Raw genomic sequence first — 15,591 nt, 5'->3', positions numbered from 1 at the left:
CATAAGTATTCAACAAATACTAAGTTAAGAGTGTTAAAAAATCACATATGTGGTAAAAACGGACACTACAAATTTTAATGTAAAAATATAAACATTCAGATGAAGAGGTTGGTAGCAAGATATATAACCACACTTAGAAAATATATTTCTTTTCCTATCTCTGTTACTCAAATACTGAAACTTTTTGTGAGTCAGTTAGCTTTTCAAAGTCTGTTTTTCTCTACCAGAATTGGACCTATCAGTGAGAAATGCATTGATGACTGACTAGAAAATTACTTTAAGTGTTCATGAACCTTGGTATCGCATCATCATCCTCTTTACTCTTCCATTTGCTCTGTTATCTTGTCATCAACAGAGACACTACTGAAAATCACTCTACTCTTTTTCACATCCCACCTCTTCTCTTTCATTTATTCAGCTTCAACAAGTCTTAAGTCAACATTTAGCCTTTTAGGGGCTAATAAACATACTCACCCAAAGAAAGTGATGGTACAGATGAAAGGTGAAGTTTTGGGATTCTTGGGGAAAAGATACCTCATACATACAAATGGATGTGTTTACAACTCGTTGGAAGTTAAGATTACAGAGGTCATTCTCTCTATGCTACATTTAACAGTTTTAGTAAAGACAGCTTTGTTTTCACATCAGTTTCTACACACAGGAATGTTACGATAATGCCTGCTATTTTTTTTTTTTTTTCACTTACTAAAGAAAAAAAGTTAAAATAAAGTACTTTCTCTCCATTTTTCCATTGACTAAAAGAGGTGTCACCTTTTTATATTTTACTTTGGAAAAGAAAGGCTCATCAAAATTAAAATGACCTTAGCCTAGGACCATTATAAAACACATACATTTGCCCCCAAAGATCTCTGAGTAGTAGTAGTAGTAGTAATGAAAGTCTCTCAGTCATGTCAGACTCTTTGCGACCCCATGGACTATACAGTCCATGGAATTCTCTAGGCCAGAATACTGGGTAGCCTTTCCCTTCTTCAGGGGATCTTTCCAACCCAGGGATTAAACCCAGGTCTCCCACATTTCAGGCAGATTCTTCATCAGCTGAGCCACAAGAAAAGCATAAAAATACTGGAGTGGGTAGCCTATCCCTTATCCAGAGGATCTTCCCAACCCAGGAATTGAACTGGGGTGTCCTGCATTGCAGGCAGATTCTTTACCAACTGAGAGGGAAGCCCCAAAGATCTCTGAAGTCCTGGTTAAATCTCTTTCTCTGACCAGCATGTCTCACACAGAGCTAATGCTCAATGAATGTTGCTACTGAATAAGGACCTTTAAAAAAGATGGCAGTCCTGTGAGGGATAGACGAACTTGAACCAATAATTCCTTTTTTCATTCATTCACTCAACATTATTAAACATTTATAATAATATAATGCTTTCAGACATTCAATAAATACACAAACTGTGAAAACATAATATGGTAAGGAATATTTATACTTCCCTATTTTTTAGGAATTCTATTGCATACTTCACATATAGTTTTATGAATGTAAATGACCTTACCTCTCTTACAGATAGCTGCGGTGGGAAGGAGACTGACAATACCAAGTTGGTGAATTCAAACCCAGAGGCCTCAACCTTCTGGCACACCTAAAAAAGTATTACATAGAAAGTATTTATTTCATAAAAAATGTGTTATACAGATTTCTAGGAACTGCTGAAAATTTTACAGGAATCTTCATAACTTGAATTTTTGGTCCAAGAGACAGCACTGCAAAACTTCTAAACTTTTGTCTTTGAGTAGGAAACTCTCACAAACATCCTGAAATCAAATATTTGATATCACGAGGCATCAAGATATCAAAAATATCTTGATATAATATCAAGAGCCAGGACTCACCTGCAGAATAATCTATTGAATGTCAAAATACTGTTCTAGTAAGTCACCTGATAATTCAGAAAAGATTTTAAACAAAATAGGTACTCTTAACACCTAGCAACAAAAAGCAATCTCACCTTCAATCATGTACCTTTCACAAAGCTGTAATACTCATCTTTTCTAGACACTGAGAGGTCTCAAAAAGAACTGTTTCTCTAACTCCTTAGCTATGTTAAACAGCAAAAGGGAAACTGCCATATTTTGTTCAATTGAACAGCACTCATAACAGAAATACATGAATACATACTTCATTGATTTTTTTCAGACATGTTGATAAAAAGGTAATTTGAGAATAATAGACTTCGTTTTTTAAAAAATTTAAGAAAATATTCCAATGATCCATTTGTGTGAAACAAGTTAAAATGAATGGCATTCTTCCTTTGGATACAGGCCTTAGAACTGAAAATCTTTATATATTACACATTAATTTTAAAAAAAACAGTGTACCTTTTTAATGAACTCTTTTTCACAGAAATCTTGAAGAATTCCTAGGCATACATTGCATACATTTAAATTCGAGTTCTTGGAAGAACTGCTTCCATCTTCAGTCACTGAGAGCTTTCCCTCTCCATTTTGACTCAGACTATCCATCCCATCAATCTGATCTTCTGGTTCTTGGAGTCGAATTTTCTTGGGAGGAGGGTTTGGAACTTCAGAAACTGATTCATCTTCTTCAGCTTCCAGAAATTTTTGTAGTTCACGGAGCAACTCCTGAAAAGTTAATTAAAAAGAAAAAATAATGACTCTTTGACAATATCCTTAACAGGAATGAAAATTATGACATTTCATAGACTTATGCAATGCTGCTTTACATCAATTCTGGAGCAACGAATTTGTTTTATATAACCAGCACTGGCTTTAGGGAGAATTTAGAAGAGATTTACCTAGTTCCTATAATATGTGCGTGAATATTTTTTCAAAAGGGTTTCATACATCAGAGGAGCTAAATTCTTAAATCTGAGATGGAAAAGCTCCATTAACAAATTTACTAATTTGATTTGTAGTTCTGCTTTGATGATCATTCACTTGTTAATTTCAGCAACACAAACAAAACAAAAAACTTCAATTCTAATTATTAACAAGTAGAAATGCAAACTGAATTTCCATTCATGTTAGATTATTTAATAATCTCACAACCACGAAAATCTCATATGTACAATGTTTAATATAAAATCTAAAAAATTAGATTCAAAGTCTACTAAGTAAAAATAATTTCAAGGCAATCAACTACACAAAGGTAAACAGATGCTGGCAATGCTGAAATTTGGCATCATAATTACATACCACTAATAGGCAATTATTGAAAAAAGCTCTTTGCTACATTCTGATTTCCCTAATTTCTGTCACTCTTAGTATTGGAATGTAAATTGTGGCACTGCTTTCAAACCTTCTCATATTTCAGACATTCCACTCATCTAAATATTCAGAGGACTTTTCTTCTGTTTTGTCTAAATTAGGCAGATATTATTCAGTTGCTGAATAAATATCCCTTTGAAATTCACTCACATTACAATTTACTGACTCCAAAGGAAAAAATCTTTCACTCAAACAAATTTAATTCATTTTATTAAGACATTAGTTTTCCTATTAAATCTTTAACAGAGAAATATGTACTCATACATATATACACATACAGGTATATTATGGCCCACACAAACATGTTTATTATTACCTAAGATCTATAATGTCAATAAACATTGTACAGATATATTAATATGTATGTGCACATATATGATATGATTAGAAAATACCAAAATATAAGTATATTTACCCAATAAAGTCCTCAGATATTTTCATGTTTATTTACATAAAATGATATATTAGTTGGTAACACTAAGTCTCTATACAAAACTTACAACATATGTATCAAACAATGTATTTGAATATAATTGAAGAGAGTTACATAAACTCAATCTTACTACTTTGTAGTTATTATGCATATAAATGATACAGATATATTTATTCGTTATCATAGCATATGTACCATTTTCAGTTTTCAAAGTGTTTTCACATACGTTATTAGATATTGTCCCTTAAAATCCTGTGAGGTGGATGTTATCATCAATCCCATTTACAGAGGAGAAAACTGAAGCTGGAAAGTGGTGGAACTGGGGTTCAAATCCATGTCTTCTAGCTCCAAATTCTAGGCTTTGGATTCAGACAGACAGTTCATATCCTAGCTTGCTCACTTAATAGCTGTGTAACTTTGGGCAGGTTGCTTAACCTCTCTGTGTCTCAGTTTCGTCATCTGAAAATAGAGATAATCATAGTATGTACTTACCTGATAGGTTATTATGAGGATTATATGAGCACTTGACATATAAAAATGTATATGAATACCGGACATAATTACTAATTTCCAAGATAATAGAAATGATTAATACATAGAAGGAATGACCGCTGTTGCTAACTCCTGGGAAATTTTTTTTCTGTCTGTGACATGTGCAGCATGTGGGATCTTAGTTCCCCAACCAGGGATTGAACCCATGCCCCCTGAAATGGAAGCACAAATTCTTAACCACTAGATAGCCAGGGAAGTCTCTGGGAAATTTTTTTTTAATTATAGGAAACTGAGCATGCAGGCACGCATGTGTGTGAATTTGTACTGCTTATATAAGTACATATTTATATACATATATAATTACTATCTGCCTCTTAAATGAATATCACTATTAGAGTAAAATACATTTCACAAAATGTTATATATCTTATATGAAATATTCTATAAAATGTCAAAGTTCTCTGTATATTACCATAAATGTCAAAGACCTCAGTATATTACTTTTTTGTTATGAATAGCAGCAAGTGATGATAGATGATAAGCATTTACTTCTAGAAAGTTACAAGTACCCCTATTTAAATACAAGTGGTAAAACAGAAAAAGAAAAAAAAGCAAACAAACTCATAATGCTTCCACCCCCTTCTGTTACGTTTTACTAAAATCTGGTGAGAAACACTATTTTGTGATATTCTGTCTAGATAGTCTTTAGGAAAGGTCTATGCAACATTAAATGTACCAGGAAATTGCTCCACAAAGATCCTACTATATTAAATGCTACATATAATCACTTAAGAAGGAACTTACATTTATATGGTAATGGAAATTCTAAAATTATCATTATCAGTAATTATTTCATTAGTTTTTTAATGAAGATACTTGCTCTCAAATACACAGGTACTGACTTTAAAAATAGAGACCCTTTCTTAACTTTAGAAAGAAAGAAAATACCTTGTAGGGAAGTTTGTATGGTGCATGAAAATCCACACCACAGAATCTGAAGATACATCTTGGACAGGTACCAGTACTGAGCAACAACTGGGCCACATGCTTGTTTTCCACAGTCAGAGGAAACATATTCAGTAATTGCAACTAAAAAAGAAGAATAAGTAAAACTAATGAGCATCTTTTGTGCTTTACTTTCACAGACAAATATACGGTCACCTTTAAGGATAAGACTCTTCAAGGATAAAAAGTTCATATTTGGAAATCACTATTTGGTACTCTCCAATAACGTTGCTTTCATTACATCCATATTGAAACATAAACTCGAACCAATTTATTAGATGGATCAGGTAAAAGTTTCTAGCTGTCGAGGATTCAACATTCTAGATTATGATAAGTGCATCAACATAACTAAATCAATCAAAAGAAATAAAAATAAAACAAATAAAATATGGTTGTCTCTGAGGAGGATAATGAAAACAAGAATAAAGACTGTAATTCTGCTTTTTATTTTGTACCATTCAGTACTGTTTGAGAACACAGAGTAGTAAATTCGATCAACTTTCCTCTTAGAAATCAAAAATGAGTCTGCTAGCAGTTTCCCTGGTGGTTCAGTGGTAAAGAATCTGCCTGCCAATGCAGGAGAAACAGTTTTGATTCCTGGTTCAGGAAGATCACCACGCTGCAAAGCAACTAAGCCCATGTGCCACAAGAGAGTAGTCCCCGCTTGCCACAACCAGAGAAAAGCAGGTGCAGCAATGAAGACCCATACAGCCAAGAATAAATATTTTATATTTTTGCTAGAAAAAATAATCAGATCATTCTATGTTAGGTAATACTTGACTGACCTTAATGATAGATAAGCAGACAAGTATTCAAAATAAAATGATCAGTAGATTCAGTCCAGGTTCAATGCACGATACTGGATGCTTGGGGCTGGTGCACTGGGACGACCCAGAGGGATGGTATGGGGAGGGAGGAGGGAGGAGGGTTCAGGATGGGGAACACATGTATACCTGTGGTGGATTCATTTTGATATTCGGCAAAACTAATACAATTATGTAAAGTTTAAAAATAAAATAAAATTAATTAAAAAAAAAAGTCAATTTTACTTTGATGAAATAATAACTAAAAAACAACCAACTATTAGCAAAGTGAGAACAATCTATTCTTTCCATACACAAGTAAAAATTCCAACAAAAACAAATTAAATGCAAAATATTTCAGAGCAATTGTTGTCTAAAACAACTCAATTTGAAAAAACTCACTTAGAAGTAAATACTCCATAGAGAATAAGCTCTTGTTGCCTGGAAGGAGGGGTAATAAAAATTAAATTATGAAATCATTCTTTTGGGGGGCAGGGTCTTCTGATTAATGAATCAGCTCACATTAATTTAAAATGAGGAACTAGTGATGTTTTATAAAACCATAATTGCAAGGTAATGGTACTGCTGCTGCTGCTAAGTCACTTTAGTCGTGTCCGACTCTGTGTGACCCCATAGATAGCAGCCCACCAGGCTCCCCCGTCCCTGGGATTCTCCAGGCAAGAACACTGGAGTGGGTTGCCATTTCCTTCTCCAATGCATGAAAATGAAAAGTGAAAGGGAAGTCACTCAGTCGTGTCTGACTCTTCGAGACCCCATGGACTGCAGCCCACCAGGCTCCTCCGTCCATGGGATTCTCCAGGCAAGAGTACTGGAGTGGGGTGCCATTGCCTTCTCCCAGTAATGGTACTGAGGTACTGATAAACAACTGGCACCTTTAATTTGTGCAATGTCATAATTCAAACGAACTTGCTTAATATGAGTGGGAGACTGAAGCTCTTACCAACTGCTTACTATGAAGATGTGACTCTTAGAATCAGTTTATGTTTTCTAACCTTTTAAACCCACTACTAAATGCAACTTTCTAAATGTTTGTGGCCACTTATCAAGAGTAGATCCTTAACAGAAATTAATGAAGACAGGTAGATAGTTCTATGGAATTCTTCACCATAAAAATCAGTTGAGCAGGCAAGACTACAAACAACAGATTGCCTGTGGCTGGGTTCTAATTCAGTTAAATATGTGCAGTTGGGAGGGAGAGGCAGGGAAGGAAATCAGGTCTGTCTGGACACACCAGTGAAAACACCCAGATTGGGAAACACTGATTTAGGGTTGCCCAAGTAAATTGGAGCTTGGAAAGTAAAGAATTGGGCTGGAAGAAGCACAAGCTGGAAATCAAGATTGCCGGGAGAAATATCAATAACCTCAGATATGCAGATGACACCACCCTTATGGCAGAAAGGGAAGAGGAACTAAAAAGCCTCTTGATGAAAGTGAAAGAGGAGAGTTAAAAAGTTGGCTTAAAGCTCAACATTCAGAAAACGAAGATCGTGGCATCTGGTCCTATCAATTCATGGGAAATAGATGGGGAAACAGTGGAAACAGTGGCAGACTTTATTTTGGGGGCTCCAAATCACTGCAGATGGTGATTGCAGCCATGAAATTAAAAGACACTCCTTGGAAGGAAAGTTACGACCAACCTAGATAGCATATTCAAAAGCAGAGACATTACTTTGCCAACAAAGATCTGTCTAGTCAAGGCTATGGTTTTTCCAGTAGTCATGTATGGATGTGAGAGTTGGACTGTGAAGAAAGCTAAGTGCCAAAAAATTGATGCTTTTGAACTGTGGTGTTGGAGAAGACTCTTGAGAGACCCTTGGACTGCAAGGAGGTCCAACCAGTCCATTCTAAAGGAGATAAGCCCTGGGTGTTCTTTGGAAGGAATGATGCTAAAGCTGAAACTCCAGTACTTTGGTCACCTCATGTGAAGAGTTGACTCATTGCAAAAGACTCTGATGCTGGGAGGGATTGGGGGCAGGAGGAGAAGGGGACGACAGAGGATGAGACGGCTGGATGGCATCACCGACTCGATGGACGTGAGTCTGAGTGAACTCAGGGAGTTGGTGATGGACAGGGAGGCCTGGCGAGCTGCAATTCAAGGGGTCGCAAAGAGTCGGACACGACTGAGTGACTGAACTGAACTGAAGTAAAGAGTATGTGGAGAACACTCTTTACAAAAAGAAGCTCTGTGTGACCATTATTTACAAAAGATCTGAATCTCTTCCCCTAGCCCATTTAATCTAACAGTTTGGTGCTGTTAGAGAAGGGGTTGGCATTCTTTAAGAAGCTGATTGTCAGCATTTAAAGTGTATCCCTGATGCACTGGCCTCACAGAGAAACTGTCTCTATCTTGTCCCTTTATCTTTTCTCCTTTCCATTAGCTAAGGTTAAGGATTTCATTTAATTGAGAATTAAGCTTTAATTAGAAAGAGAAACAAATAAACCCTCCTGACCAAAAAAAAAAAAAAAAAAATCCATGAGTGATGTTTAAAAAGGACACTTTGTACCGAAGGTTTCACTGGAGACTTTACTCTTTGTTAAAATGTATGTTTTACCTTTCCTTTGGCTTAAAGACAATGTTTGTTCCTCTAGTGGGATGACTAGAATGAAAGGATCAGGCAAGTCAATAAATGACACATCATAATCTCTTAGCTCTAAAAAATTCTCAAACCTGTTTAGAATTAGGAAAACTCCCGACTTGAGTAATTTGAAGAGGTCTTAAAAAGCAGAACAAAACCCTGTTCTGTAATTATGTTAGTGGATTTAGAAACTTCTCAAGATCATTTTTGGCAACCCACTCCAGTGTTCTTGCCTGGAGAATCCCAGGGACGGGGAAGCCTGGTGGGCTGCCTCTATGGGGTCGCACAGAGTCGGACACGACTGAAAGGACTTAGCAGTAGCAGCAGCAGCAGCAAGATCATTTTTATCTGGCAACCATCTAGCGACTTCCCAAGCATGTTAACACTGTTGGGAGAAAATAGGCTGTGCCTTAAATTTGGATTCAAGTGTACAGCGCTGAAATGATAGGATTTCATAAAACATGAGAAATCAGTTATTGCATATTAGATTTCTTCTCTTTGAAGGCAAGCCTTGAGAAATACATCCCGTGCTGTACGGTCTTCATTGTTGGTTGCCTTCAAGATAGTTGCTTTCAGTTTACGTGTGTACACAAACAACTGGAACATATTGCAACAGAACCTCTTCCCAGGTGTCAGGATCCCTAGAGTCTCTTCTCCATAAACCAGCGGTAACTCGCCCGGTCCCTGGTTTACTAGAGGAGAGGATGAATTTTCTCTTCACATCTCCGACGATTACAGAAATTATTTATGGCAAAGGAGCAGGCAAAATACCCAGGCTGAGTCTCACATCCTGGGAACTTTTAAAACTCATTTTCATACAGAAGGGGATCAATTCGTTTTGTGGGGTGGGGTGTGGATTTTTTAAATAAGGAGATGCTCGTAACTTCATCGCGCTACCGATACGCTCTGCAGTGGAATCTAATTTCTAGAAAGTTCATCCCCAGGTCTAACCTCGAGTCTTCGGCCAACCAAGCAAGCCCTTCTCCCCTTCACTCAGATCCAAAAAACTTCCCACGCACCCCTTCTTGCTATCAAAGCTTCTCCAGAAGGAAGGCAACGATCCCCTCCATCCACACCTCTCCGGCACCCAGTCCGCAACCCCTCACCTCAGACCTCCTAGCCTCACCTTCTCCCAGGACGCCGGAGCCTGAAATTTAACCCCTTCCAGCCCTCGGAGAGAACGGGGAAGACTAAAGACAACGCACCTATTGCGTCTAGCAATTCTGTTCCCCGGGGAAACAAGAGCTTTAGAACGAAAGTACCAGGTCTCTCACGCGAGGACTGAGAGAACTCTCTCTCCCCTGCATGTTGGCAAGGAAATCAGTCAAGATGCCTGGCCAGTCGCAACACACCCTGCCTCCTTCGCGGGGGGAGAAGTGCGTGGAGAATTACTCCGGGAGGGTGCGGGACTTGTCCCAAGGAAGCCTCCGTGGGACTCCCGACGTCTGGGGCACTGTAGCCGCTGCCGGAAATATCGATGAACTCTTATCCTCGGTTTAGAATGGAAATTCTTTCTAGGACAAATAAAAAGAGATCATTTCTTCCCATGGATTAGTGGTATAGATCTAGACTGTAATCCCAAGCAGCAAAGCACCACGAGCCACATCCTGACTTCAGGGGCGGTCCGGGTGGAGGGCTCGGCGCTCTGCAAGTTGTGCCTGGCGTTCAAGCGGCCGGTGTCCCGGGGCCTGGAGAGTCCCAGTTCCGAGCGGGAGCTGAGAGGAGGCGGAGATGGCGTCCCAGCCGCCGCCTCCCCCGAAACCCTGGGAGACCCGCCGGATTCCGGGGACCGGGCCGGGACCAGGACCCGGCCCCACTTTCCAGTGAGTGTGCGATTCTTCAGGCCGCGAGTTTTGTGGGCCGCAGCGCGGACTTGGCAGGAGGCGGTTGAGGCCGTTGTTGGTGCTCAGGTGTCCCCTCCCCCTCTCCACCAGCTCCCACCCGCACCCTTTCGGGGGTCGAGGTGCAGCCGGGGCGTCTGCAGGGGTAGTTTCGGTGTCAGACAGCTGTTTCTGATTCGGCAGCTCTCGATAGCGACGTTTTCCAGGGGGTGCCTGTGCGCCTGTGTGGGTGTGGGTGCTCGGAAGCAAGGGGCAGGTACCTTTCTCTTTTCTTCTCTTTGAGGGACCCTGAACTGCTTGATTCTTTTTCCTCCGCCATCTCCACCTTAAAGAGACTTTCGGTCCTTTGTAGGTGAGAGAGACATTTGCCCAGCCCCTCTCATTAGGGAGCAAAGTCTCTGAAGCCTTTAACCATCTCTCTACAAGTTGGTGAAAGCCCAAAAGGTCACTTTTACGCAACTACAACTCAAGCCTGTGCCCTGCGTTCTTTTCCAGCATAACCCAGCCTTGTTTCGGATAGAGATTGGTGAAAGCAACTTGAAAGCGAGAGTTCAAAACTGAGGCCTAACGGTGGCCTTTGTGTGCTACATAGCGAGTGATTTTTTTTTCCTAAGGCCTATGGTTTTTTTATTTTAATCGGTGTTAAATGAATCTACAACTCAAAAAAGGTTAAAATAGAATTAAAGAGGAGAATTTCACGGCCTGTGTGATATGTGTTGGGTGGATCGGGACTTCTTTTTAATTTTTTAAAATTTTATATTAGAGTATAGTTTTATTTTATTTTGGAACATAACAACAGTGTTGTGTTAGTTTCAGGTGTACAGCAAAGTGATTCAGTCATACATATACATGTGTCCTTTTTCACGTTCTTTTCCCATTTAGGTTATTTCAGAATATTAAGCAGTTTTCTCTGTGCTGTACAGTAGATCCTTGTTGATTATCTAAATACAGCAGTGTGTACATATCAGTCCCAGACTCCCAATCTATTCCTCCCCCACACCCTTCGCCCCTGGTAACCATAAGTTCGTTCTCTAAGTCTGTGGATCTGGACATCTTAATTCAGATGGTGAGACTGGAATGTCAGATCACCTACTATGGTATGTTTCTTTACATAGAAATCGTGAACATACTGGAATGAATTTCTGCTATGTTCTGAAATCTAGTTATCTTTTATTAAGATGTTTGAGCACAATTGCTACTTTATTTAATAATGATAGGCACATAAGTAATAAGGTTTAATTATGCTGTTAAGCTGGGTGACACTTTCTGCTACCTTTTTTATGAGTGGTTGACTCTCTTTAAAAATTTGGACTGCTCTTGGGAAGAGCAAACTTTTATTCTTGATTCTGGTTAAGTTCTGTTTATGTAAAATTAACCATTTCCCCACTTTTTAAGAAAATGTGAATTGTAATATGTTAAACACCTAGAGACTGGTAGAGACTAAGATGATAAATACTCATGTATTAACTCCCAGCTTTAAGCAGTTAGTAACATTTTGCCAGATTTGCCACAGGTCTTTTACAAAATAAAAATTAGAGCAACGGTTAAACCCTCCCATTCTTCTTTCCTACAGTAACTACTGTCCCTATTTGGTGTTTACTGTGCATAATGTTTTTGTTAGAGGAGGAAATGGCAACCCACTCCAGTATTCTTGCCCAGGAAGTCCCATGGACCAGAGAAGCCTGGTGGGCTACAGTCCATGGGGGTCGCAAGAGTTGGACACAACTTAGGAACTAAACCACACCACCAATGTTTTTATACTTTAGTATTTGGGTTTGTGTGTACATTACATATGTATGTATGTATTATTTAGTGTATTTTTAAACTTCAAATAAATATTATCAAACTGTATGTTTGCATAGTGTTTTTCCACTAAGTATTATTTGAAATTTATCTTTTTCATTCATATAAGCTGTACAGGCATACCTGGGAGATATTGCAGATTGGGCTCCAGACCACTGCAATAAGTGGAATATTGCAGTAAAGCAAGTCGCATGAGTTTTTTGGTTTCCCAGTGCATATAAAAGTTATGTTTACACTCTATTGAAGTCTGTACAGTAGCATTTTGTCTAAAGAAATAATGTACATACCTTAAAGATACTTTATTACTAAAAAAAAATTGCAAACTATCATCTGAGCCTTTAACCAGTTGTAATCTTTTTGTTGGTAGAGGGTCTTATCCCCATTGCTGAAGGCTGAAGTGGTTGTGGCAGTTTTTAAAAATAAGACAATGGTGAAGTTTGACACATTGGTTGACTCTTCCTTTCTCAAATATTTCTCTGTAGCATGCAATCCTATTTGATAGCATCTTACCCACAGTAGAACGTCTTTCAAAATTGGAGTAAATCCTCTCAAACTCTGATGCTGCTTTATCAACTAGATTTACATAATAGACTATATCCTTTGTTGTCATTTCAACAGTCTTCATGTCCTCACCAGGAGTGGATGCCATCTGAAGAAGCCACTTTCTTTGCTTATCCATAAGAAGCAGCTTTTCACACATTGAAGTCTAATCATGAGGTTACAGCAATAAAGTTACATCTTTAGGCTCCACTTTAGTTCTCTTGCTATTTCCAACATATCTGCAGTTACTCTTTTCACTGAAGTTTTGGGGCTGCTCAAAGACATCCATGAAGATTGGAATCATCTGCTTCCAAACTCCTGTTAAAATTGATATTTTGAACTTGTCCCAGGTATCACAGATGTTTTTAATGGCATCTAAAAAGTGCCGTTTAGAAAACTTTTCAGAAAGGTTTTCAATTTACTTTGCCCAAGTCCATCATGGAAATCACTATCTATGGCAGCTATAGCCTTATGAAATTTATTTCTTAGATAATCAGACTTAAAAGTTGAAATGCCTCTTTGATACATGGGCTGCAGAATGGATATTTGTTAGCAGGCATGAAAACAACATTAATCTTGTTGTACACCTCTGTCAGCTCTTGGGTAACCACTTACGTTGTCATTGAGCAGTAATTTTTTCTGAGCACGAGGTCTCCACAGTGGTCTTAAAAATTTTTAGTAAACCATATTGTTAACAGTTATGCTGTAGTGCAGACTTTGTTGTTCCACTGATAACAGCATAGGCAGAGTAGATTTAGCATAATTCTTAAAGATCTTAGGATTTTCAGAATGGTAAATGAGCATTGGTTTCACCTTCAAGTCACCAGCTGTATTAGCCCCTAACAGATTGTTCTTTGAGGCTTTGAAGCCTGATATTGACTTCCCTCTGATTATGAAAGTCCTAAATGGCATCTTCTTCCCATAAAAGGCTGTTTTTTGTCTGCATTGAAAATCTATTATTTAGCATTGCCACGTTCATTAATGGATAACTTGCTAGAGTGTTTGCATTAGCACTTGCAGCTTTATCTTCCACTCCCTTGTTCTAGAGACAGCTTCTTTCCTTAAACCTTGTGAACCAACCTCTGCTAGCTTCAGAAGTTTCTTCGGCAGCTTCCTCACCTTTCTCATCCTTCACAGCATTGAAGAGTTAGGGCCTTGCTTTGGATTAGGTTTTGGCTTAAGGGAATATTAATGGCTGATTTGAGGTAGCCAGACTACTAAAACTTTTGTCATATCAGCAATAAGGTTGTTTCACTTTCTTATTCACATGTTCACTGGAGTAGCACTTTTAATATCCTCCAAGAACTTTTCCTTTGTATTCACAACTTGACTAACTGGTGTAAGAGGCCTAGCCCTTGGCTTGTCTTGGCTTTTGGCATGCCTTCCTCACTAAGCTTATTCATTTCTAACTTTTTTCTTTTCTAGAAAAATATTTGTCTATTTATGTTAGCCGTATTAGGTCTTAGTTGTGTGGCAGCACACAGGATCTTCACTGTGGCACATGGATGTGTGGGCTTAGTTGCCTCTCAGCATGTGAGATCTTAGTTCCCCAACCAGGGATTGAACCCATGTCCCCTGCCTTGCAAGGCCAATTGTTATCCACTGTACCACCAGGGAAGCCCTCATTGCTAGCTTTTGATTTAAAGTTAGAGATTTGTGACTCTTCCTTTGACTTGAACACTTAGAGGCCATTGTAGGGTTGTGGATTAGCCTAATTTCAACATTTTTATGTCTCAGAAAGTAAGAGGATCCTGCAAAGAGAGAGACTTTGGAGGAAAGGCTGGTCAGTGGAGCAGTCAGAACACACACAACATATATTTTGACAGTTTGCTGTCTTATGAGTGCAGTTCTTGGTGTCCTAAAACAAGTAGTGTAGTAACATTTAAAAATCACTGATTTCCATAACAAATATAATAATAACAAAAAAGTTTGAAATATTGTGAGAGTTACCAAAATGTTACTCAGAGACACAAAGTGAGCAAATGCTGTTAAAAAAAAAAAAAAATTGGCGCAGACAGCCTGGGTGGAAGGGGTGTTTAGGGGAAAATGGATACATGTATATGTATGGCTGAGTCCCTTTGCTCTTCACCTGACACTACCACAACATTGTTAATTGGCTATACCCCAATATAAAATTTTAAAATGTTTGGGGGGAAAATGGCGCAGATACCTAGTCTTGACGTGGGATTGCAACAAATCTTCAGTTTGTAAAACACACTATATGCAAAGCATGATAAAGCAAGGCTTTATAAAATGATGTATTCTTCTAGTATGTTTTAATTGCCATAGAATATTCTGTTATATAGGGGCTTCCCAGGTGACTCAGTGGTAAAGAATCTGTCTGCTAGTGCAGGAGATGCAAGTTCGATCACTGGGTTGGGAAGATCCCCTGGAGGAAGAAATGGCAACCCGCTCCTTGCCTGGAAAATTCCACAGAGGAACCTGGCGGGCTACAGTCCATGGAGTGACAAGAGAGTCAGGCACGACTGAGCATACATATTCTGTTATATAGAAGTAAACTGTGTATATATTAGAGAACTAGTTGTTTAAAGCTACTACTACTTTCAGTAAACATTCTGTGTCTTTCTCCTTGTTCACATTTCCATGAGGTTTTCTGAGAGGTGAGTTACTTAGTTGGAAGAGTATGCTTATCTTCCACTATTGACTATTACCATGATGCTCCTCAAAGTGGTTGTATACCAATTTTTACATTTTCACTAGCAAGGTATTCTGTTTCTCTATGTTTTTTCCAACACTTGATGTTATTTTATAGTACTATATTTATGAATCTAATGCATGTGAAATTATATTTAATTTGCACTTCTCTG

The 15,591-nt window shown here is 38.4% G+C and overlaps 2 protein-coding genes across 6 annotated transcripts in view; one reads left to right on the top strand and one right to left on the bottom strand.

Annotated features, from left to right (window-relative positions):
- The window catches only part of PUS10 (pseudouridine synthase 10), an 85,627-nt gene extending 75,519 nt beyond the window's left edge, over window positions 1-10,108 (bottom strand). For 2 of the 5 annotated variants that reach the window (XM_070379524.1, XM_070379526.1), the window contains exons 1-4: window positions 9,706-9,769; window positions 5,123-5,263; window positions 2,341-2,604; window positions 1,518-1,604 (exon numbers count right to left, since the gene is read on the bottom strand). In XM_070379524.1, the coding sequence (XP_070235625.1) occupies window positions 1,518-1,604; window positions 2,341-2,604; window positions 5,123-5,248 (477 nt within the window). In that variant the 5' untranslated portion in view covers window positions 5,249-5,263; window positions 9,706-9,769. The other 3 variants (XM_005889035.2, XM_070379525.1, XM_070379527.1) reach the window with 3 other exon arrangements.
- Window positions 10,109-10,243: 135 nt separating this feature from the next.
- PEX13 (peroxisomal biogenesis factor 13) overlaps window positions 10,244-15,591 on the top strand; it is a 32,995-nt gene continuing 27,647 nt past the window's right edge. The window contains exon 1 of the mRNA XM_005889036.2: window positions 10,244-10,402. Coding sequence (XP_005889098.1) covers window positions 10,311-10,402 — 92 coding nt within the window. The 5' untranslated portion in view covers window positions 10,244-10,310. The remainder of the gene's footprint in view (window positions 10,403-15,591) is intronic.

This window comes from Bos mutus, chromosome 11, assembly GCF_027580195.1.
Source record: "Bos mutus isolate GX-2022 chromosome 11, NWIPB_WYAK_1.1, whole genome shotgun sequence".
In the NCBI taxonomy this organism is placed as follows: Eukaryota; Metazoa; Chordata; class Mammalia; order Artiodactyla; family Bovidae; genus Bos; species Bos mutus.
This window is presented reverse-complemented; position numbering and strand designations above follow the sequence as displayed.